This window comes from Urocampus carinirostris, chromosome 15 (genome assembly GCF_059441175.1).
Source record: "Urocampus carinirostris isolate Australia breed hairy pipefish chromosome 15, RoL_Ucar_1.0, whole genome shotgun sequence".
NCBI lineage: Eukaryota > Metazoa > Chordata > Actinopteri > Syngnathiformes > Syngnathidae > Urocampus > Urocampus carinirostris.
Window position 1 is genome coordinate 34,831,077 of NC_142363.1, and position 22,386 is coordinate 34,853,462.

At 39.6% G+C, this 22,386-nt stretch overlaps 1 protein-coding gene and 1 long non-coding RNA gene across 5 annotated transcripts in view; both read right to left on the reverse strand.

The window, feature by feature from the left end:
• LOC148352219 (uncharacterized) overlaps nucleotides 1-4,128 on the reverse strand; it is a 120,243-nt gene extending 116,115 nt beyond the window's left edge. For both annotated transcript variants that reach the window (XR_015852886.1, XR_015852885.1), the window contains exons 1-2: nucleotides 4,028-4,128; nucleotides 1,505-1,658 (exon numbers count right to left, since the gene is read on the reverse strand). This is a non-coding gene — a long non-coding RNA (uncharacterized LOC148352219). The remainder of the gene's footprint in view (nucleotides 1-1,504; nucleotides 1,659-4,027) is intronic.
• A 2,382-nt stretch (nucleotides 4,129-6,510) lies between these two features.
• The window catches only part of stxbp6 (syntaxin binding protein 6 (amisyn)), a 79,702-nt gene continuing 63,826 nt past the window's right edge, over nucleotides 6,511-22,386 (reverse strand). For all 3 annotated transcript variants that reach the window (XM_088353783.1, XM_088353781.1, XM_088353782.1), the window contains 3 exons: nucleotides 21,406-21,571; nucleotides 10,083-10,240; nucleotides 6,511-8,446 (listed from right to left, as the gene is read on the reverse strand). In XM_088353783.1, coding sequence (XP_088209909.1) covers nucleotides 8,423-8,446; nucleotides 10,083-10,240; nucleotides 21,406-21,571 — 348 coding nt within the window. In that variant the 3' untranslated portion in view covers nucleotides 6,511-8,422. The remainder of the gene's footprint in view (nucleotides 8,447-10,082; nucleotides 10,241-21,405; nucleotides 21,572-22,386) is intronic.

The following is a 22,386-nucleotide window of genomic DNA, read 5'->3' on the forward strand; positions in this document are numbered from 1 at the left end:
GGTTTTTGGCGTTTCCAGCGCAAAAGTGACTCTTATCTGCTAATAGCGCCGGCTAATCCCTCTAACAGGAAGGGAACACGGACACGGGGAGCTTCTGCTGCATACCGATGAGGTCGGAGGAAACCACGACGGGAACCATTCCCACGGGGTTTCACTCCTTGCGAGAAATTTAATATTGTTGCTCTGTTTTTTTACCCTGACTGTCAATATACAAGAAGCTGTACGGAATTTGGAGCTTTCCTACTCGCTGCCGCCATCTCTTGGCTTGTGTCTTAATTGCAGCCTTAGCCAGCTCGTTCATGATGCACATGAAAGTATGTCAATTTCTTAGACACGAATGAATAAACTCGTTTGAGGAGTTTGGCTTGACATTGGGACTCTTCTTAAAGCAGGCCTTTTCTTACTCTCACCATTTTCATGCTACACTAACAAGAAAAAACAAAACAAAGAATTTAAGTCTCCAGCACTCACCACAACCTCTATTACTTCTACTCATGTGTTCCGCCCCGAACGACTTTTCTAAAAGTAAAATACATAAGCCTAAAGGTGCAGTGGAAAATAAAGCATAAGGGCTCTTTGAACTCAGTTGGGCATTGTTAACACATACCTAATAGAGAAAATATTTCACTTACAACATTTTAAAGAACACCCATAGGACGGACCCCACCATTAAAGGGACCCCGTGTAATATTTGGAGCCACCTAATTGTACAAAAAAAAAAAAATCATTTATCAAAAAAAATGATTTGAATTCTAGGGAAAAAAATACATGAACCATAATAATGGTTAAGAAATGTGTATATATTTTACATAGTGTAATCCCCATCAATGGGTTGCCCCTATGTCTGTCTGGTATCTTGCTGCTATGCTATGCTCTTGGCACTGTTTTTTGTTCACATTAGACAATGCAGTGCTATTTTACACTTAACATTTCAAAATTTAAAAAATATATATAAAAATTCATATTTAATATAGGTAAAAATTTCATTATTTGAGCTGTATTTCGTAAAAGTTAAAAGTATCTATATTTTAAAAACTATAACAAATGTTTTCAATCCAATTCATTCCATTAAAAATACATAGTGAGCATTGTCTTTCCAAACAGCTAGCTTTTGTTTTGAAATTCTCATCGACTTCCTGTTTCATGGAACTCAAATTCCTTTCTGCAAAAAATGGCCTCGACTTCCAATTAACATTTTGTTTGGCCTACTCAACAACGAATTCTGCCTCAGATCCACAAAACAACTGTCTTGAGATGTTATTGTGACTTACCACGCACACAATGGACACTTTTTAAAACTAAAAGATGGAATTTAGGCACAGAATATAGCAGTTTGGTAAGCAAAACGGTTGAGAACGACTTCCTCATGCATCAAAATCCAGTTTGCATCCCCAGAAAATGAGATTAACCGAATTAGCGGGATTAGTTTGAGCACAGTTAAACTGGTGAGGGTATGCACAAAATAAGGGGAAAGTGTGCTGGATATCAGCGTATTTAGACGTACCGGATGACATCTTGTTTGCAACCGGTCTCCTTCAACGGGTGGTTGCGGGTTCAAGCGGGTTCATTGAACAAGAGACACTTAGATGGTGCAGCAGCGCCACTCCGTGGCGAGGAGGAGCACTCCATGTTCAGATGGTGGATTAGATCCCAAAAATCTATTTAGAATAGAAAAAAATGTCTTTTTTGTCTTTGATATCAACGTGCTGAAACATTATGTGCAACGAGATTAGATATGGCACTCCAGGTTGAACGTTTAATAAAGATTGTAAAGAGAAAAATAAGAATGAATAGGCACAAGTTACATATTTTCAACGTCATGCTTCGAGACCGGCTCAAGTGACGATAACAGTGTAATGAAAAAAATAGAGCACCGGGGCAATAGTGCAATGAATGATTGTTTTATTTGAATTTTGTTGACATTTTATGGATTTTTTTAGTCATATAAAAGGAGTATAGTAGGTTAAAAAAAACGTTCTCTCATGATATATCCATCCATCCATCCATTATCTGCACCGCTTATCCTCAGTAGGGTCGCGGGGGTGCCTGAGCCCATCCCAGCCATGTTCGGGCAGTGGGCAGGGGACACCCTGAACCGGTTGCCAGCCAAAGACAGACAATCATTCACAACTAGGGACAATTTGGACTGGCCAATTATCCTTTTGGAATGTAGGAGGAAAACGGAGTGCCCGGAGGAAACCCACGCAAGCACGGGGAGAACATGCAAACTCCACACAGGGGGTTTGATCTTATGACCTCAGAACTGTGCCGTACAAGCGCTAACTAATTTTAAAAATGCAAAATTACAAATTAGCCTTAGTTATTTTATTACAACTAATTTCTAAACATTTCTATTTAGCAATATGCGATAAATGTTTAAAAATGTTGCATATATTTTGAATGATTTTAATGACCCATATTGTTTGCATTTTTTAAGGCAGCGTTTGTACTGAATTTATTATACAATATCTGTGTATCATTTGCCCTCATGTAGCTTTGAGATCAGGTGATGGTGTCATAATAGTCTGTGGTTTGCAATAATGTGGTATGTGCAGCCCTTTGAGACTCTTTCTGATTAAGGGCCAAACAAATAAACATGACTTGACTTGAGGTTTTTGAGATTTCCCTTGCCTTCATTTAGGTTTTAGATCAGGGGATGGTGTCATAATAGTCTGTAGTATGTAATTGTGGTCTGTGCAGCCTTCTGAGACTCTTTGTGATTAAGGGCGTCACAAATAAACATGACTTAACATGACTAGATAATCTTATAAAAAACTTTGATTGTGATATAGGCATATAATTAACAAAAATTCTGATTACCTTTATGTGTGTGTGAGATTTTTTTTATAAATTATTATATAAATTAGTCTATCATTGATTCTACAAGATGGCTGTGTTGGCAGTGTCTTAGCTAAAGTTAGCAATAACCTCGTATTTTAATAAAAATGATTTCGATGTAGTGGATTCCAATTCTAGCAAAAATTAAAAAAAAATGTTTGATTGCAATACGATAATCTGGTTTTATTATGTTTAACGAGATGCATCCTAAATGACATTTTTTTAAAAGTGGTGATATTTTGAAAAAGTAATTTCTCAGTGAAGCACATGAGGGTAGTGTTGCATTGCAAAAATTAAATGAAGTTACTTCCTAGATATCTCGATAATAATGAAATATATCAACATTTAAAAAGTATGCGGGGTTATATATGTTTTAATTGCTAGTTTTTAATCACAAAATAGTCGAATGTATCTAAAATTAGGAATAAGTTCAGCGTATAATATTTGGCCACTAGATGGCACTGTTGTCTATTGTAAATGAAAACCAAGACGGCGGACAAAACATGGCGCTGAACTAATTACGTAAAGAAACACACATTTTTGGACCAATTTTTTCAGATTAAAAATTAACATTGTAAAATTATTCATGGGTTGTTGCCTAGTATTCATTCAGATGAGTTTTTGTACCACTAGGAGGCACTAAATTACACACTGTCCCTTTAATAAGAGTAGCAACAGGCCGTTAGCTAGCTCTCCCGAAGCTAGTGCTATGCCATAAAACATTTTCCGAACTTAACTAAAATACTAATTATAAAACGCTTTAAGTTATTTCTTAAATAAGCAACGAGTTAAGTGTAAAACAAAAAGTCACTACGCATTGAACTAAACTATGAGCCTAAAGTTAAAATTCCACTGTTTTAACCCCAAAGTACGAACATTGGCATCAAGCTTAATGGTAGCTAGCGCCATGACCACACAAGAAAATTGGAAAATAATAATTATTATATATTTGTATAATTAATTTAGCAAAGCGTTAGGGGTTAAAAATGCGCGCTTTATATTCACAGAAACTGTGAGCCCAAAAGTAAATTTGGTCTTTAAAAATAGAGAATTAACAAGTTAGCCATCTCTTTCGAAGTAGCACAATGGCGGCATTACTACCTTAATTAACAAAATACGTTACTTTTTTAATAAACCTTGGGACGAAATAAACGTTTTGTTTGTAAAAAAAAGTTTTAGAATTCCTTACCTTTAAACAGAAAGTCGCCCTCTTCAAATATATAGTGCAGTTGTTGACTCGTTCGTCCGAATGTTAGTAAATCCCACTGACAAGACGTCAGGGACGTCAAGTGATGATAATAATGTAATTATTTTGAAATTAAAATATATATATAGTCATTTTTCCAGCTGTATTTTATACCTGTCATGCCCTTACAAACTGTCGTATTTTCCCTTACAAAATAATCTTACACCATATTTTTTTCCAAACGTGTTTATGTAGTTTAACATGTTATATTGTACATGTGTTTCGTTATATCATTCTGTTCATATTCTTAATAATAAAATAAAAACCTAATAAAAAAGCAGGAACAATTGTTATCAGTGTAACTAAAATATCCATTAATAACACTTTCAATTTAAATTTGTAAATATATTTTTGGGAGGAAAATATTAATTAGCATTTCTATTTTGTAAAGCAAACCACAATATCAACCATTGATGCTTGTATTTGAAATTGCAAACAGACTATTTAACAGGGACAGAAAATACAAACCTTTGCAGCCTTGTGACTGGGAAACATGTTTTTCATAAGCCTTTTGAAGTGATCGGCAACTGTTGGGAGGTATGTTGTGCTCTGCCATCAAATGGCAAAACATCACTTATGCAGCGGTTGAGGAGTCTTCCGGTGTAGTGCCTAATTTCGACTCCCCTGCAAAATCCTCCCCCCTCGCGTGAACGCACATTCAATGCGCTTCCAACAGTAACTTTATTGTTTTAATAAGCTTATTATATAGAATACGATCGCGCCAAAACATTCCGAATTTGGATCAGCATGACCTGTCATTGAACTTAAGCCTTCTCTGTGAAAATCTTCATTACATTCAATAAATGTAACTTGTATTCAATCATACAAAATCCCTCATAGTCAAATGTACAAAATCCTTCACTGTCTTTATAAAACAATCACGGAAATCCGTCCTGTGAAGACGGTGTCCAGCGCAATTTGTGGGTTTCACCTAGTTATTAACACAAAATATAACACAGCTTAACTTTCAATTATCCAGTTGGTACAATGCATTGTGCTACATACTTTAACCAGTTGGTGGTCATCTGAGTGGTTGCCTTTGATGGCAATAATGAATGCAGAATTTTATAGCGTTTAACTTCTTTAGGTTTGTCAGCAACATCCATTTGCAGGTGGAAACTTCTTACATCTAAACTTAACAGGTACGTCACTCTGACAGGTGGGATACAAAAACCCTCATACTAAGGTTCAGGGCGCAAACCACTATGGCATAGGTGAACCGCAAGTTAGCTAAAATGAAACTTTATGCTACTTACCTTTGCAATGATGACTGCCATTTATTGGAGTTGAACAAATGTCACCAACCCAGCCCTCAGCAAACTAAGTTCATGTCTCCAGCGATTTCCAGGCTCAAAAATGCTCACGTGTAAAAATTATGGTCAGTACGAGATGATGGTACACATGATTGTACTCTATTGGAGGCAAATCTGCATTATCTTTGCCGTTTCTTTCCTTGATTCATATGGGTCCACCGTAATAATAACTCAGATGTTTGCGTCCATCAATCTTGTGTTTTTCGTCCCGTTTGATAACTACACTTTGGATCAATTTTTATCCTATCGTTATGGGTTTTAACGCACAAAAATGCGTTTATTCGAGGAATCAAGTCCTTGCCCTGAAGAATTCTCGTGCCTGTGTGATGAGGGGGCCCTATCGTGGATGCAGAGCCAGAGCTAAGGTGAAGGCTAAGCAGCTAGCGGCGATATAAGCCTTCGGTGCCGTACCTAATCATGGGAAATGAACTCCCTACCAAATAAGACCAACAAACTGGTTGTACTGGTGAAAAACATCAAAGCGTACAGAGAGTGCAGTTTTCTGTGTTATACAGAAACGTGGCTCACCTCTAGCATCCGGACGCTAACGTTGAGCTACCCAGCTTCAGAGCTGTTAGGGCAGACAAAGACACAAAAGCCTGCGGGAAGCAGAGAGAAGGTGGACTCGTTATCTACGTGGATACGAAGTGGTGTAACCCTGGGCACAAAGATTTCCATCTGCTCCAGGGACGTCGGACTTTTGGCCTAGCGTGTGACGTCATCCACTCCGCTGTTGCTAAACTACAAGAGCACAGCACCCCGAGGCCATCCTGTTAATCTGTCAATAATCAACACAAGGATACTGCTGGAAGTGTGAATTTCCCTACAGGGATGAATAAAGTATCTATCTTATCCATCTATATTTTTAATATGTGACACCTTGTCTTCTCATGATGGCTTTAAAAGTATTAAACACTGGATGCAATTTGCCTGTTAAGTGGTGTCAACATAGCTCTTTGCCATCAAAAATGGCCGCCACAGAGGAGACATGAGATCTGTGGGAACTATGTTTAAGCAATTCGAATGGAATTTGCAGAATAACATTTCAAAGGTTAGCAAGTCATAATATAAACGGTAACATATAACAATAACAGACATAAAACCGCACGGGAAACTCTTTGACAGCCTTTTTATTAATAAAACAGACATCCAACATGTACATTAAGACGGTGGTGAAGTAAACCGACGATTTCTGCTGTAAGTACGAGTTAAACTATTAAATATTTATTTGCAAACAGTTAAAGCAGAAGTTGTATTTATTATTTCATTTATTGTATATGAGCAAAACTTTTTAATGAGTATAGTAACCCCTCGTTTATAGGGGCCCAGATCACCCAGTGATAAGCCAAGTTGCCTCTCCATTTTTAACATGCACTCTCTGGCCCCCGCTTGGAACAATAGTCAAACAGGGATAATGGGTTGCGATTGCTTGGGGTGTATTAATTTCGGTCAGAAAGAACTACCAAACGTGATGCAAATTTGCTCTTGGACCCCGCTCCACACTCAGCAATAGTTGCGTGGGGATAATGGATAATGGCCCTTGCACTCTCTGGCCCCCACTTGTAACAATAGTCAATCAGGGATAATGGGTTGCGATTGCTGGGGGTGTATTAATTTCGGCCAGAAAGAACTACCAAACATGATGCAAATTTGTTCTTGGATCCCGCTCAACACTCAGCAATAGTCGCCTGGGGATAATGGATCCTGGCCCTCGCACTCTCTGGCCCCCCGCTTGTAACAAAAGTCAACCAGGGATAATGGTTTGCGATTGCTCGGGGTGTCTTAATTTTAGCCAGAAAGAACTACCAAACATGATGAAAAGTTGCTCTTGGACCCTGCTCCACACTCAGCAATAGTCGCCTGGGGATAATGAATGATGGTCAAAACAGTGCAGTTCATTTTAGGCGGTTCACAATGGCACACTGGCTCGAATCAAAAGAAAAAAAAGCGTTGTATGAGACACTAATCATAGCAGTGGTCAATAGGGTATAATGGATCGTAGCCACAACCGTGCATTTCATGTTAGGCAAGCCAGAATGGTGTCATCTGACAGTCTATGCTCGCAATAACATGGGATTAGGGATAGTGGATCTCTGTTGCACACATGCAGTTCATTTTAGGAAGGCAAAAGGGCTCAAAAAACTTGCCAGGCCTGAAAAAAGCCGTATGAGAGAATAGCAGTGGTCGATAGGAGATAATGGTTTGCAGCCACAACCGTGCATTTCATTTTAGGCAGGCCAGAATGGCGCCTTCTGACAGTCTATGCTTGCAATAACATAGAATTAGGGATAATGGATCTCTGTTGCACACATGAAGTTCATTTTAGGAAGGAAAAAGGGCTCAAAAAACTTGCCAGGCCAAAAATCCGCTCTGCTGGTCCCTGCTGACAGAAATTAGTCATTGGAGATAATGGATCGGTGAATAGTACGAAGCGTGAAGAAGCGAGGGATGAGTTTAGAGGCACAAAAAGACAAGAAAACAATTACTGTTTTTCAAGTGTAACACATTCTAACAGAAATAAAAATGGAATAAATATTTTTTAGTCTGAAATTTTCTTCGTGTTCATAAGTAATGTTCATTATACAGATTATCGTCTAGAGACTTCACGGCAGTGTTGATACTGGAAAAACAATGCATTTCAAGTATTTTCTAGTCATGTTTGAAATGTTCAGCGTTGGAGCTTCCAGTTTTATTTTAAGCGTTTTATTTTGAAAGGATTCACGACAACAACAGACGACAAAAATAGTCCTCGTGGACTTTTCTAGATTTATCACAGATTTTCTTGGTTCCTACCACGGTTGTGATGATTCCTTTCGGCTTTCCCTCAAAGGAGTCGACTCGATTTTCACGTAACGACTGACACCTCGATAAGTTCTCCCATCTGAGAATCTTCGCTTGTTTTTGAGAATATTTGACAAGATGGTCGCTGATTTTCAGTCTGTGTTGGACACTCAAACATGATGTCTTTTTTGATAGCGATGGAGAGCCAAAGTCCTGATTGGTGGCAGCAACTCCAGAAGACTTCTTAGCACTTGTGCTTCATGGCAAGCTAAGAGAAACACACAAAAGAGGGAAGAGGATTTGAACAACCATGAGACATAAAATAAAGGTAAAACATTCCAGAGATAGTTTGCATGTTAAGATGCCTCACTCTGTTGGAAAAACAAGTCTGGGGACCATCGTCGACAATACAATTGACTATTGTATTGACAGACTATTTCTGTCATCGTTTTTTGTCTACGACGTCATGTTTGGGGACAATCGTTGACAATAGAATTCATTGTTGACCATAGTTATCGATTTTTCTCTTCATCATCGATTAATTATTGCAGCCCTAATGATCATATAAGCAGTCGTACAAGCAGTGCTGGGCACGTTACTTGATAAAAGACAGTTTTAGTTACTTACTACTCCTTCCAAAAAGTAAAAAACTGAATTACGCCATAGTAAAAGTAACTAATTACCAGGGAAAGTAACTTTCTGTTACTTTAAAAAGCTGTTGTGTGTCAAATAGTTTAAGATTTAAGAAGAAGAAGAAGAACAGATAGGTAGTTGTGTTATAGAAACTTCAAATATGTATTGCACCTCACCAGCAACAGGTATCCTACACTTACAATGCAACAAAAATCAACCTTAAACAGTATAATGAAAATCAATTAAGTTTATTAAACTAAATCTAACCCTCACAACCTTAGACAACTGGTCAAGTAGACATAGCCTACTGTACTTCAGTTTGTTTACAACAAAAGTCAACTGTAAAACCATTTAAAGTGAGTTTCACTCTATAGCAGTGATTTTCAACCAGTGTGCCGCGACACACTAGTGTGCCGTGAGAGATCGTCAGGTGTGCAGTGAGAAATTATCCGATGTCACTTTTTAAAATTGAAAAGTTTATAAAACATTTATGAATCATTTTCTGCAAATATTATGTCATTTTCAAGTGTCTGTGCTGTAAAAACTGGGGGTATTATAACTTATACTGTAATTAAACATACTGTTGAGTGTCATTTTATAACATTTTTGGTTAGAAGTGTGCCGCAAAATTTTTCCAATGTAAAAAACATCCCCTGGCTCAACAAAGGTTGAAAAACACTGCTCTATAGAAGAAATCACAATCTCTGGTCAGACAACTGCTCATGCTACTGTAGATCAAGTATTTCCACTCAAGAAAAGGAAACAGTTGATTACATTATAAAGTGTGTTTAACACAGCAATGTACAATAAATCAATCAAACCTTTACAACCTGAGACAACTGGTCAAGTAGAAATGGGCAACTGCACTTCAAGCATTTTATCCACAACAAAAGTCAACAGTAAAGCAATATTAAGTGACGATGCAATCCTTCTCTCTAATTGATATTATGTACTTAACATAAAAACAACATTATCCATAATGCTACATTGTGACTTAGCATGTTCTGTGTGTCCCCTAATGTTTACAATTATATGTTACGGTTTACTTGCGAGTGACACGAAACAAAACAGCTGTCCACGCCAACACGCCTCATCTCAATTTATTCAAAGTAACAAACCGCTTTTTGACGACAGTAACTGTAACAGTGGAAAAAAATAATTACCTAGATGACCCCGTTACTGAACAAAAATAACAGCTACGTAACATTGTTATTCATAAGGGCGTTATTCTCAAGACTGCGTACGAGTGCCTTGCTCATCGACGGCCTGACCTTGTGCGCGGTGACGGAAAACTGTTCGGCGCTGTTCATCATGTCGGCGGTCCTTTCCTCGGCCCTGCCCAGTCGCTCGCCTCGCTCGTTCAGGGCTTGGCTCGCCTTCTGCACTGCGCTCGTCACGCTGTCCGCCGCCGAGTGGAGGATGCTGTTGCCTGAACTCAAAAGAGTGAACCGTGAGGTCACTCGTTGAAAGAAATAACAGTGGAGTAGATAGACAGATGTCTAGATAGATAGATGCCTAGATAGATGCCTGGATAGATGTCTGGATAGAAGTCTAGGTAGATGTCTGGATAAATGTCTGGATAGATGTCTAGATAGATAGATGTCTAGATAGATAGATACATGTCTAGATAGATGTTTAGAGGGAAAGATAGAATGCTAGATAGATGTCTGGATAGATAAATAGATAGATGTCTAGATAAATAGATAGATGTCTAGATAGATAGATGTCTAGATAGATAGATAGATGTCTAGATAGATAGATAGATAGATGTCTAGATAGATGTCTGAATAGATAGATAGATGTCTAGATAGATAGATAGATGTCTGAATAGATAGATAGATGTCTAGATAGATAGATACATGTCTAGATAGATAGATACATGTCTAGATAGATAGTTACATGTCTAGATAGATGTCTAGAGGGATAGATAGATTTCTAGATATATGTCTGGATAAATAGATGTCTAGAGGGAAAGATAGAATGCAAGATAGATGTCTAGATAGATGTCTAGATAGATAGATGTCTATATAGATGTCTAGATAAATGTCTAGATAGATGTCTAGATAGATGTCTAGATAGATGTCTAGATAGATGGATGTCTAGATAGATGGATGTCTAGATAGATGTCTAGATAAATAGATGTCTAGATAGATATATAGATATATGTCTAGATAGATAGATGTCTAGATAGATAGATAGATATATGTCTAGATAAATGGATGTCTAGATAGATGTCTTGATGTCTAGATATATGTCTAGATAGTTACTTTATTCATCCCCGTACGGAAATTCACACTTCCAGCAGTATAATTGTGTTGAAAATAAAACAATAATAAAGTAAAAGGAATATAACACATAAATACCTAATGTAACGTGTTGATATAGAGTATTTAAATAGTGCTACATAAAATACACACTGTAATAAAAATAGGGTAACATGCAATGTGAGGGTGTGGTTTAATGTGGGCTTTTACTCCCCCGGGTGGAATTAAAAAGCCTCATGGCATGAGGAAGAAATGATCTCCTTAGTCTGTCCGTGGAACAAGACTGTGACAGCAGTGACTGTGACAGAGTAGACCTCTGGACAGAAGTGGCTAGCAATCAGTTACGTTGACTCTGGTACATTTACTTGATTAGGTTTTGGGACATTCTGTAATATAAAGTCATCGAGTATGTTTAGATCACTGTACTTTTTACTTTTACTTGAGTAGATTTGTTAAAAAGAAACTGTACTCTTACTCTTACTCGGTGGAAATGTTTTAAATCTAAGCTTAAAACACACTTCTCCTCTATAGCGTGTGAATAACCTATATTTCATGTTGACAATATCTGTGTATTATTTGTCCTCATGCAGGTTTTAGATCAGGGGATGGTGTCATAATAGTCTGTGGTTTGCAATAACCTGTGATCTGTGCAGCCCTTTGAGACTCCTTGTGATTAAGGGCATCACAAATAAACATGACTTGACTTGAGGTTTTCGAGTTTTTCCTTGCCCTCATGTCAGTTTCAGATCAGGGGATGGTGTCATAATAGTCTGTATTATGTAATTGTGGTCTGTGCAACCCTTTGAGACTCCTTGTGATTAAGGGCATCACAAATAAATATAACTTGACATGAGGTCTTTTGAGTTCTCCCTTGCCCTCATGTAGGTTCTAGATCAGGGGATGGTGTCCTTATAGTCTGTAGTTAGCAATAATCTGTGGTCTGTGCAGCCCTTTGAGACTCTGTGATTAAGCTCTATACAAATAAACATGACTTGACTACTCTGCTACATTAGGCTACATTGAAGCAGTTACTTAAATCCTTTGCAGATGAGTGCGCGTATTTCTATCTGCATTTTGTCAAAGACCTTGTTTCTTTTATTTAGATTCAACCAGCGACCCAAACAACCACCAGGTGGCACTTGTAAGCAGGGCTATAAACATGTTTTGTATTGAACTGTATCTTAGAGTTTGGAAAACCTCACTTTAAGCTCCATTGACGGCTTTAAATGTTTTCGTCTGCCGAGGTGTGATGAACTCCTAACTTAGACAAGTTTTTGTCAGTGTGTTTTACTATGTCATGAATAAACCGTAGCGTGTTAATAAATATAGAAATAGAACCAGCACCTTATGGACCTGGAAATATGGTATACACTTGACCAAACCCTATGTATATCAGTATCGTCTCGACTTCACATGCAACAATACATTAAATAATTTCACAACTTCTGTTTCATATCAGAGACATATGTACTCACAAAAAAGAGCCATGCATGGCCCGCCAGCCATATGTTTCCGACCCCTGGTGTAAAAGCTTCAGAAACGTATATCTCACATTCTGCATTTTATCGCCACCAATCCCCGCACTCCAATATCCACAAGCACGCACTTATCAGCGTTTCAAGTCCCATCAAAATAATCTCCTTGAACTACTCGTTTTCACCAGAAAAAAAGGAGTGAAACGCCATCGACAAATCGGCATAAAAGATATGAGCTACTTTAAAAATTAATTAGTTTTGAGGGGGGGAAGGAAAGTTTTTACTTGTTGCCTCGAGGCAGGATTGACATTTTATTCCACTTATATAATACAATAATACTGAATTCCTCACATGGCTGAGAAAGACATCACTTTTTATTATAAATTTTTTAGGTGTATTATTGTTTTAGCTATACTTGATAAAAATAAAAATATGCTTAAAATCTCTTTTTTTTAACAGCATGTTTAATTTAGAAGTTCTCCAGTGTCTCGTGCACATTATAGAGTAATAGGGAGGGGACATGATTGAGTTATGCTACGACTTCTATAGAAAATGAACATATGAGGATCACATTGACATCTCTTTAGATCAGGGGTGTCAAAGTCATTTGAACTCGGGGGCCACACGATAGAACAAACATTCTGTCGGGGGCCGGACTAGTAGATTAAAGAGAAAGAAAAAGAGAAAGAAATAAGAGAAAGAGGGAAGGATAAGGAGAGAGGGTAGGATAAAGAAAGAAAAAGAGAGCAAGGGAGAGAGCGTGAGAAACAAAAGATCAAAAGTTGTGAGAGAGGGGGGAAAGGAAGGGAGAGGAAGAAAGAAATCCAAAGGGAAATAGAAAGACAGAAGGAGAGAAAAGAAAGTGCGAAGGGTATGAAGAGAGAAAGAGAAAAGAGAGAAAAGGAAAAAAGAAAGTTAGAGCAAAAGAGGTTAAAAGAAACAGAGAAAGAGACAAAGAGCAACAAAGGAAAGGAGAAAAAGAGACAGAGAGTGAAAGGGACAGAGTGGGAGAAAAGGGGTGGAAAAGAAAGAAAGAGAAAGAGAGAAAGAGAAAAAGAGAGAAATAGATACAAGTACAGTGTCCTTGGGGCAGCACGGCGGCGCAGTGGTTAGCGTGTGTGCGGCACAGTTCTGAGGTCGTGGGAACCTCCTGCGTGGGTTCAAATCCAGCTCCCGGCCTTACTGTGCGGAGTTTGTATGTTCTCCCCGTGATTGCGTGGGTTTCCTCCGGGCACTCCGGTTTCCTCCCACATTCTAAAGACATGCATTTCAGGTGAATTGGCCGGTCCAAATTGTCCCTAGGTGTGAATGAGCGAATGAGTGGTCTGTCCCTGTGTGCCCTGCGATTGGCTGGCAACCAGTTCAGGGTGTCCCCTGCCCACTGCCCGATGATTGCTGGGATGGGCTCCAGCACCCCCGCGACCCTACTGAGGATAAGTGGTGCAGCTGATGAGATGAGACAGTGTCCTTGTTTGAGGCACCTGGCTTTGGCAACATCAAGTTGACATATTTCAACTTGCAGCTTGTTTTTCTCTTGCGCTTCTCTGAGTGTTGTCTCGCGGGCCGGATTCAATCCCTTAGCAGGCCTGATATGGCCCGCGGGCCGCCTGTTTGACACATGTGCTTTAGATGTTAATGCTAGCAATTCTAGCCACTAACACCAGTTTTATGGACTTTAACTACCTATGGTAATGCTATTATTGTGAACATGGCCACCAGCTGCGTTAGCAAACACCATTTGGGTGGCTAGATTCACTGTAGCCGTTAGCATACAGTGTTCATTACTTTTAGCAGCTCACACTAGTTTAATGGGCGTCAACTGCTAATGCTAAAGCTAGCATTGTGGACATGAAGAGTTAGAGAGGAGACACAACCACCACTACTATCTATCTATATATCATCAAATCCTATTCTTAAAAAAAAATACAAATGTAACAGATTATTTATAACCAGTACAGACGCTCCCCTACTTACAACCATTAGAATTACGATAAACGGTAGATTCGAAAAAATTTTGGGGGGTGTCGGAAAAATATCTGGACATTGGTGTAAGTTGGATTAAGTACTGTGTGCACCCTTTTCAGAGTACAGGACATTACTGTAGTGCTTTTTTCCACCACTACCGGAGTGTGGCGCTGTGAGGTCACCCAGCATCCACTCCTTCTACTTCGTATGTAAACATTCTATACTGTATCTCCAGAACTTTGACATTTTTGTTGTTTAATATCTCGAGCATCCATCCAATATGGTTGGTGTGAAGTGTAAACAAAAGTGGAATAAGAAATCTTGATGCGGTTGAGAAAATGGCTGGATCGCTTTTTTTCGGCCACTTTTTACCTTAGAGGAGGAAGTCGCCTAACTCTTGAAGCTCATCTTCCAAAAGTAAGTTAAACTTTATTTTATTTACCTTTAAAGAGCATATTTTATGAAATGTTCAGGTTTTAGTACAAAACAATACAGGTTACTTATACTAGTCTTAAACATACTTATATTAACCATAGACATACAAAATATAGCACTGAAGCAACTTACAAACAAATTCAACTTACAAACAATTGGGGGAAAGAGGTGACATGACCATATTGTGCAACTTCTATAGAAAATCCAAATATATTCTGATGGATAACATAAGTGCTTAGCTCAGGAGATCGCAGGTTCGATTCCAGGCTCCTCTGTGTTATATGTGGAAGTGTACTTGGGCAAGACAATGAATCCCTAATGCCCCCATAAGCAGGTAGGCGCCTTGCATGGCTGACTCCCTATTGGCGTGTGAGTGTGTGTGTGAATGGGTAAGTGTGAAGCACAATGTAAAGCGTTTGAGGACGTCTTCATTGACTTGAAAAGCGCTATAGAAATGCAGACCATTTACCATTTAGCATCTTGATTATCCTCACAACGTTTGGAGGCTGACTCCCTATTGGTGTGTGAGTGAATGGGTAGGAGTGAAGCACATTGTAGAGCACTTTGGGAGGTCTTCATTGACTTGAAAAGCGCTATAGAAATGCAGACCATTTACCATTTAGGATCTTGATTATCTTCAAAACGTTTGGAGCCTGACTCCCTATTGGTGTGTGAGCGTGTGTGTGAATGGGTAAGTGTGAAGCACATTGTAAAGCGCTTTGGGAGCCCTTCACTGACTTGAAAAGCGCTAGAGAAATGCAGACCATTTACCATTTACCTAGAATCTCTACGAAGTAGTAGCCACTGATCAAATACTATAGTGTGGTGTCAAGTGACCGAGTGTCGGGTGAATAACCGACATCGTATTTAGCCATTATCACCAAGCATCATTGAGCATAAATCCACCATATTTGCACATCCTCCTCAGAAGGAGAGAAGGTCCTTGTTTTTTTCTTTCATATGGTGGCCGAATGCACAAATCTTGATCACTGGTTTTGCTCATAAACAGGATTGTGTATAATTTTTTTCTTGCATTGTTCAATTTCCAATCCCAAGTGAGACGTTCGACTTTTGTCCCAGAAATGCTCTTTTGTCCGGCGCCAGATCTTTTAATGTTCGGCTCGCTTCCCTGGAGGAGGACGTCATCCCAACTACAATGAGCGCCGGCCAAGAACAGCCCCCCCGAGACCCCTCAACCAGACTATTTTGTTGCGTAGTATTTACTGCTGGAGCGTCGTGTTTTTTCTTTTTCCTTTTTCCTGAAGCTGGCAGTCTCTAACGTAGTTGAAACCGTCACAGTTGCCATGGCACCCAATTGGCGCCAGCTGCGGCTTTAAACTCTGTCCTGTCAGTCCCCTTTTGTCGGTCCGTCTGCGAATCTCTGTTTTACACGGCAAGCCCCTTTTCGCCTGTCCCGTGTTTTGGCTCCCGTCTGTTTCCTGGCTTTCGACTCGTTGCTGATCTCGTCCGCGTTTTTTGCTCTCCTGTCCCGGCTACTGACCTGTTTTTTCCGCTCCCGACACCGCCATCGCTCGCCACGGAAGAACCACTTCCGCATTAAGAGCGACTTGCTCCCCGCAACCAGTGATCACCGGATCGTGGGCGCAACCTTTTATCTTCCTTCAATAACATTACGCGAGTGGGTCCTGTTTCCGTTCTGGTCCTGCCAGAAAACATTTGGAGCGAATTAACTCCGAATAAAGTTGCCTCCTTTAAACACATCATTAATTGGTGTATTAAAAAAAGATGGCAATAATATTGCATTGGGGAATTCTACTTTTCTACTATGCAATCGATCAATCCCGTTCCTTATGATCTGGGTAAAAATATGACATTTTCTTAAAAACAACCTTGATAGTTTTCCTCTGATTCTTTCCCTAAAAATTGCGACCAAAGAGAATAATTCTGACTACTTTTATTTTGTGTTATTTGGAGAAAAGAACTGAGACTTGAGGACATTTCCTTCCGGACAGAGTGTAGTTCAAATCGAGCAATGTCTTTAATAAAAATGTGCACGCTTTAAAGTAAAGCATTGATGCAAAAACACAAGCATTAGCAGCTAGCAGGCCGCCATGTCCACAATGCTAGCGTTAGCATTAGCAGTTAGCGCCCATTAAACTAGTGTTAAATGCTAAAAGTAATGAACACTGTATGCTAACGGCTACAGTGAATCTAGCCACCCAAACAATGGTGTTCGCTAACGCCACAATAATAGCATTAAAATAGGTAGTTAAAGTCCATAAAACTGGTGTTAGCGGCTAGAATTGCTAGCATTAACGTCTAAAAGGATGTCAATGTCAAAGGAAAAACTAGCCACTGAAACAATGCTAATGAATCGGGGAATTGTATTTTCCCAAACACACATCAATTACATAACATTCCTAATGATCGGGGAAAAAATATAATTGTTTAAAAGACAAAATATACACTTGATTTCTTTGATAGCTATTTAAAAAAAATGGGACTAAATAACACGTTTCTGACCATTGTCATTTAATGTTTTCTTAAAAAAGTAAGAATTCCGGACATTCCTCTACTTTCTAAACACAGTTCAATTTAAATAGAGAAATTCATTTGACCAATTTTTGCATAGTTAAAAAGTAGGTATTAATGCTAATAGACTAGCAGCCATGGCCACAATTCTAGCATTAGCATTATTAAAGTCCTTGAAACTTGTATTTTATATTTATATCTGTTTTATATATTTTATATTGTATACGATAATTCTTTTGTGTCATTCTGCCAATCAGATTAAAATATATATATATATATATATATATATATATATATATATTATATAAGATTGTGTGATGAGTGTTGGAAATTGTCAGCTGATGAGTCTCCCACAGTTATGGTCCCACACCTGAGCAGCGTCATGATTTTTGTTTTGCACTGGTGTGAGACTTAAACTGGAGTAGACAGGGATGCTGACGTCCTCCAAAAGCTCCTGCCACAAAGTCTCTTCGGCCTCATTTTGAAGAAGAAACGAGAACATAGAAACACCCTCGGACAAAATTCTAGATTACGGAAATCAAAACTCTTGAAAATGGTTTTACACAAAAGGCTACTAGGGCTGGATCACAACAACTCTTAATAAAATGCAAAAAATAACTAAAACAGCCTAAAATTTGACTTATTTTAAGCTAATTTTTCCGCATTTAACATTTCAAGTTATTTTTCTGTGAAAGAATAACTTGATACATATAAACCAAAGTAGCTGACATGGTTGGCTAGAGAGGGAAACAGTCGAAAAATGAGAATGCCTGAATCACAGGACTGGGTCATCATCACATGCAGGGTTCTGCTGTAGAAAGCGAGTGACACTGAATGACTAAACGAGAGCTTGGCTAGCGGCGAGCCATAGCCTTCAGCCAAGAGGCTAATATGATTGGCTAGAGAAGGAAACAGTGAAACAAATCAAAGATGCCAGAATCATGGTGCTTGGCGACGTTCCCTCCCATGAGCAATTGTGAAAGGTGACACTGAAGGACGAAGCAGGGGGAGGTAACAATAAAAATAGCAGCCAGTGGCAAGCCAGTCAGTCGCAAAGTGGCCAACATGAGTGGCTAGCGAAGGAAACTGAGGAAAAAAATTCAGATGCCAGAATCAAGGGACTTGGCGACGCTTGCTTGTATGACCAGTTATGGAGGGCGAGAGACTCTGAAAGAACAAGCAGGAGCAGCTAACATTAACTATAGCGGCAAGTCATAGTGGCTAGAGAGGGAAACCTTGGGAAAAGAACGGATGCCAGAATCACGGAATTCAGACAGAACCAGGATGAAACGGCAAGAGCTAGCAAAAACAATAGGGGCCAGCAGCTACCCATAGCCTGCAGCCAAGTGAGTAACACAAGTGGCTAAAGAAGAAAACAATGGGGAAAAAGTGGAAGATACCTGAAACACTTAACTCAGTGATGTTCGCTAGCATGACCAGCTGCGGAAGCCTAATGACATTGAAGGACGAGGCAGGAGCAGCTAAACTTAAATATAGCGGCTAGCAGCAAGCCACAGTGCCTAAAGTGAGTGGCTAGAGAAGGAAACTGTGGAAAAACGCCAGGATCACGGGACTACGACGGAACAAAGATGAAACAGAAGGAAACAGCTATCACTAGCACCTAGCAGCGAACCATAGCCTGCAGGTAAGTATTTAATATGAGTGGCGAGAGAAAGAAACAGTGAAAAAAAAATCTGAGATGGTGGAATCCTGGGATGTTTTCTTGCATGACCAGCTGTGGAAGGAGAGTGACACTGAATAGTGTTCTATAGTTACTACACCTAACACACCGGGCCTGTGAAATTAAGTCCAAGTTGTTATTTTTTTTGCAGTGTTCAAGCGCTACAAGTGACCTCCTCCAAGGAGAAAAGATGAAACTACCCGAGGTGCTTGTGGTAGATGGAATTCATCCCAGATTCCGGGCGGTCGAAGTATGTTTTTATTAACAACTGCATGAATAATACAAAAGCGGAACAGTGCTCAAAGATGAGAGCAGAGGGTAAACAGATCAATATCCGATTTATCCAAACGGGATGCTAGCTTCCCGGCTGGCTTTATGAGCTAGCTCACCGATAACATCCTCACGGTGAGGAAAGGACAGAATCGGCTGCCAGGCTTCGTTCGTGGATGCCTTTGTAATATATATACCGTAAATTCCGGACTATAGAGCGCACCTGATTATAAGCCGCACCCACCACATTTTAAGAGGAAAACCGATTTTGTACATACATGAGCCGCACCTGTATATAAGCCGCATGCGCCCACATTTAAACATGTAACACAAACACAAAATTAACCCAAACCCGACTTCAAGTCCCGCGATTGAAACTAAATGTCCTTCATTAAAGTCCACAGTCCAACAATCACAGCCGGCAAAATGAACGGAAAATGATACCAGTAATTAAGGTTTGATGCAGACCTGCAGAGTCCGGGTCCCGTTGAAAGTAATCCAAAGAAAAAAAGTGTATATTTCCAAAGGTAAGGGTGGGAAAAATATATCAGATGAACACATTTACTCACGCAACTGCTTTTTTTTTTAACCAACTTTTTACCCCATTTTCTTTCCTTGTCCGTCCCTCACCTTTAGCGGCCCCCACTTAAACTCGGCACCCCGCGTTTGTTCCGCCCCTCCTTTTTAATTCACCCGTGCAAATCATTTTAGAATAAGTGTCTAAAATAAATACATTACAAAAATATACAGTTGCAAATACATATTATACATGGGTTACACATATTTACAAAGAAAGACGGTACACCGAGAGAGTTTTCAAAGCTTTAAGAATAATAATATAACTTTCATCCCAAACGGTGCCTGTGAGAGGGCAGTTAATGGTAGTAACACTCGAGCGCCGCTGGCGGCCGTTGGAAAAATTACATAAATTGGCCGCATCACTGAATAGGCCGCAGGGTTCAAAGTTAGGGGAAAAAAGTAGGTTTGAATGGTTTGAATCCGGCCCGCAAGACAACAGTAAGAGAAGCGCCAGAGGAAAATGAGCTGTAGTTTTAAATATTTCCACCGGATGTCACCAAAGCCAGTTAACACTTGCAAAACAATTGTGGTAGTATTTCTCCATTTCTCTCTGACTCATTTCTTTTTTATTTATTTCTCCCTCTTTTTCTTTCTCCCGTTCACTCTCTTTTTCTCTTTTTTCTATTTATCTCTCACTCTCTAACTCTTTCTTTTTCTCTCTCTAATTTACACTTTAATTTTCTCTCTCTCTTTTTCTCCTGCTGACTCTTTCTTTCTGTCGTTTCAATTCTCTTATTCTTTTTTATCTTTCTTTTTCTCTCCATATTCATTTCCCCCTTCTCCATTCATATCTCTATTCTGCTCTCTTTTTCTCTCACTGTTACTCTGTCTCCCTTGTTCTCCCTATCTGTTTACCGCTCTCTCTTTCCCTCCCTCTCTTTCTGTGTCTTTTTCTCCCTCTCTCTTTCTTTTAAACTTACTAGTCCGGCCCCCGTGAGATTTTTTTATAGCATTTGTGGCCCCCAGCTAAAACGAGTCTGACACCCCTGGTATACAATAAAGAAGTGAATTTGAGTTTGTCCTTTCCCTCGTGTCGTTTTAGATCGGGGGATGTTGTCATTTTGGTTTGTGCAGCCCTTTGAGACTTTTTGTGATTAAGGGCTATACATATAAACATGACTTGACTTGAGGTTTTTGAGTTTTCCCTTGCCCTCATGTCGGTTTTGGATCAGGCGATGGTGTCATAATAATCTGTGGTTTGCAATAATATGTGGTCTGTGCAGCCCTTTGAGACTTTTGGTGATTAAGGGCTATACATATAAACATGACTTGAGGTTTTTGAGTTTTTCCTTGCCCTCATGTCTGTTTTAGATCAGGGGATGGTGTCATAATAGTGTGTGGTTTGCAATCATCAGTGGTCTGTGCAGCCCTTTGAGACTTTTTGTGATTAAGGGCGTCACAAATAAACATGACTTGACTGGACAAGTTTTACCTCCGAGCAGTTTGGACTGGCAGTTGACAAACTCGGGTTTGCGCATGGGGATGTAGCGCTGGCAGGTGTGGTGAAGGATTTGGACGAAGGTGCACTTCTCTCCGGCCGAACCGGCGACCCACTGGTCAAAGGCGTTGTCGAAGGTCAGGTCGAACTCTGGAGAGTCCTACAAATCGAGAACAAGTACCTCAAGGATGTGAAAGAAGTTGTGTATTTTCAAGAGTATAAGGTGCAGTTGTTTTTATAGTTTGCCCTGGGTTCCGACTTATAGTTGAAATCCTTAACCAGTGTCTGAAACTCATGAGAAAAAGTTAGCGGCCACCAGGGCAGACAACTCTGAAAAGCAGCGAATCGTCTACCTCCCGAGTTTTTGGAGTTGTTTACCGGTAAAAGTGACACCAAAGATGAAGATTTCATTGGATTGAGTGATTACGAGTGAAACAGATATGAAATTGCTGATGCTTAGATTAATATGTTGAGTTGTTACCGACATTAACAGACATGTCAGTCATGTAACGTAAAACTGGGTTTCCCCTGACCACTAAGGTGGTAGGGGCACCATTGAGACTGGGAGGTCGGTGGTTCGCGCCCCGGCCGAGTCATTCCTAAGACTTAAAAAGTGGTCGGCGGCGCCCTCTGTTGGCTGCGGCTGCATCGGCTCGCTACAACGGGTCAGGTGCAATCGACATTTCGTTCTGTGTACATTGTTACACAGAATGACAATTCAAGGAAATTATTATTATTATTATTATTATTTCCTGTGGTAGGTCTCGGGCAAGTACAGCCTGGTGGCGCCCATCCCTCTCCAGGCCAACAATGCCATACATTTATTCAGCTTGTTGTTCTCTATTTTCTTTTAAAATGCCTTTTAAGATAACATGTATGTTTTTGCTGTTGGATTTTAACAAATAAATTGTTTTTTTCTTCTCAATTATGAATTTTTGGGCACGTGCAACCTATGATCCGGACTTATAGTTCAGA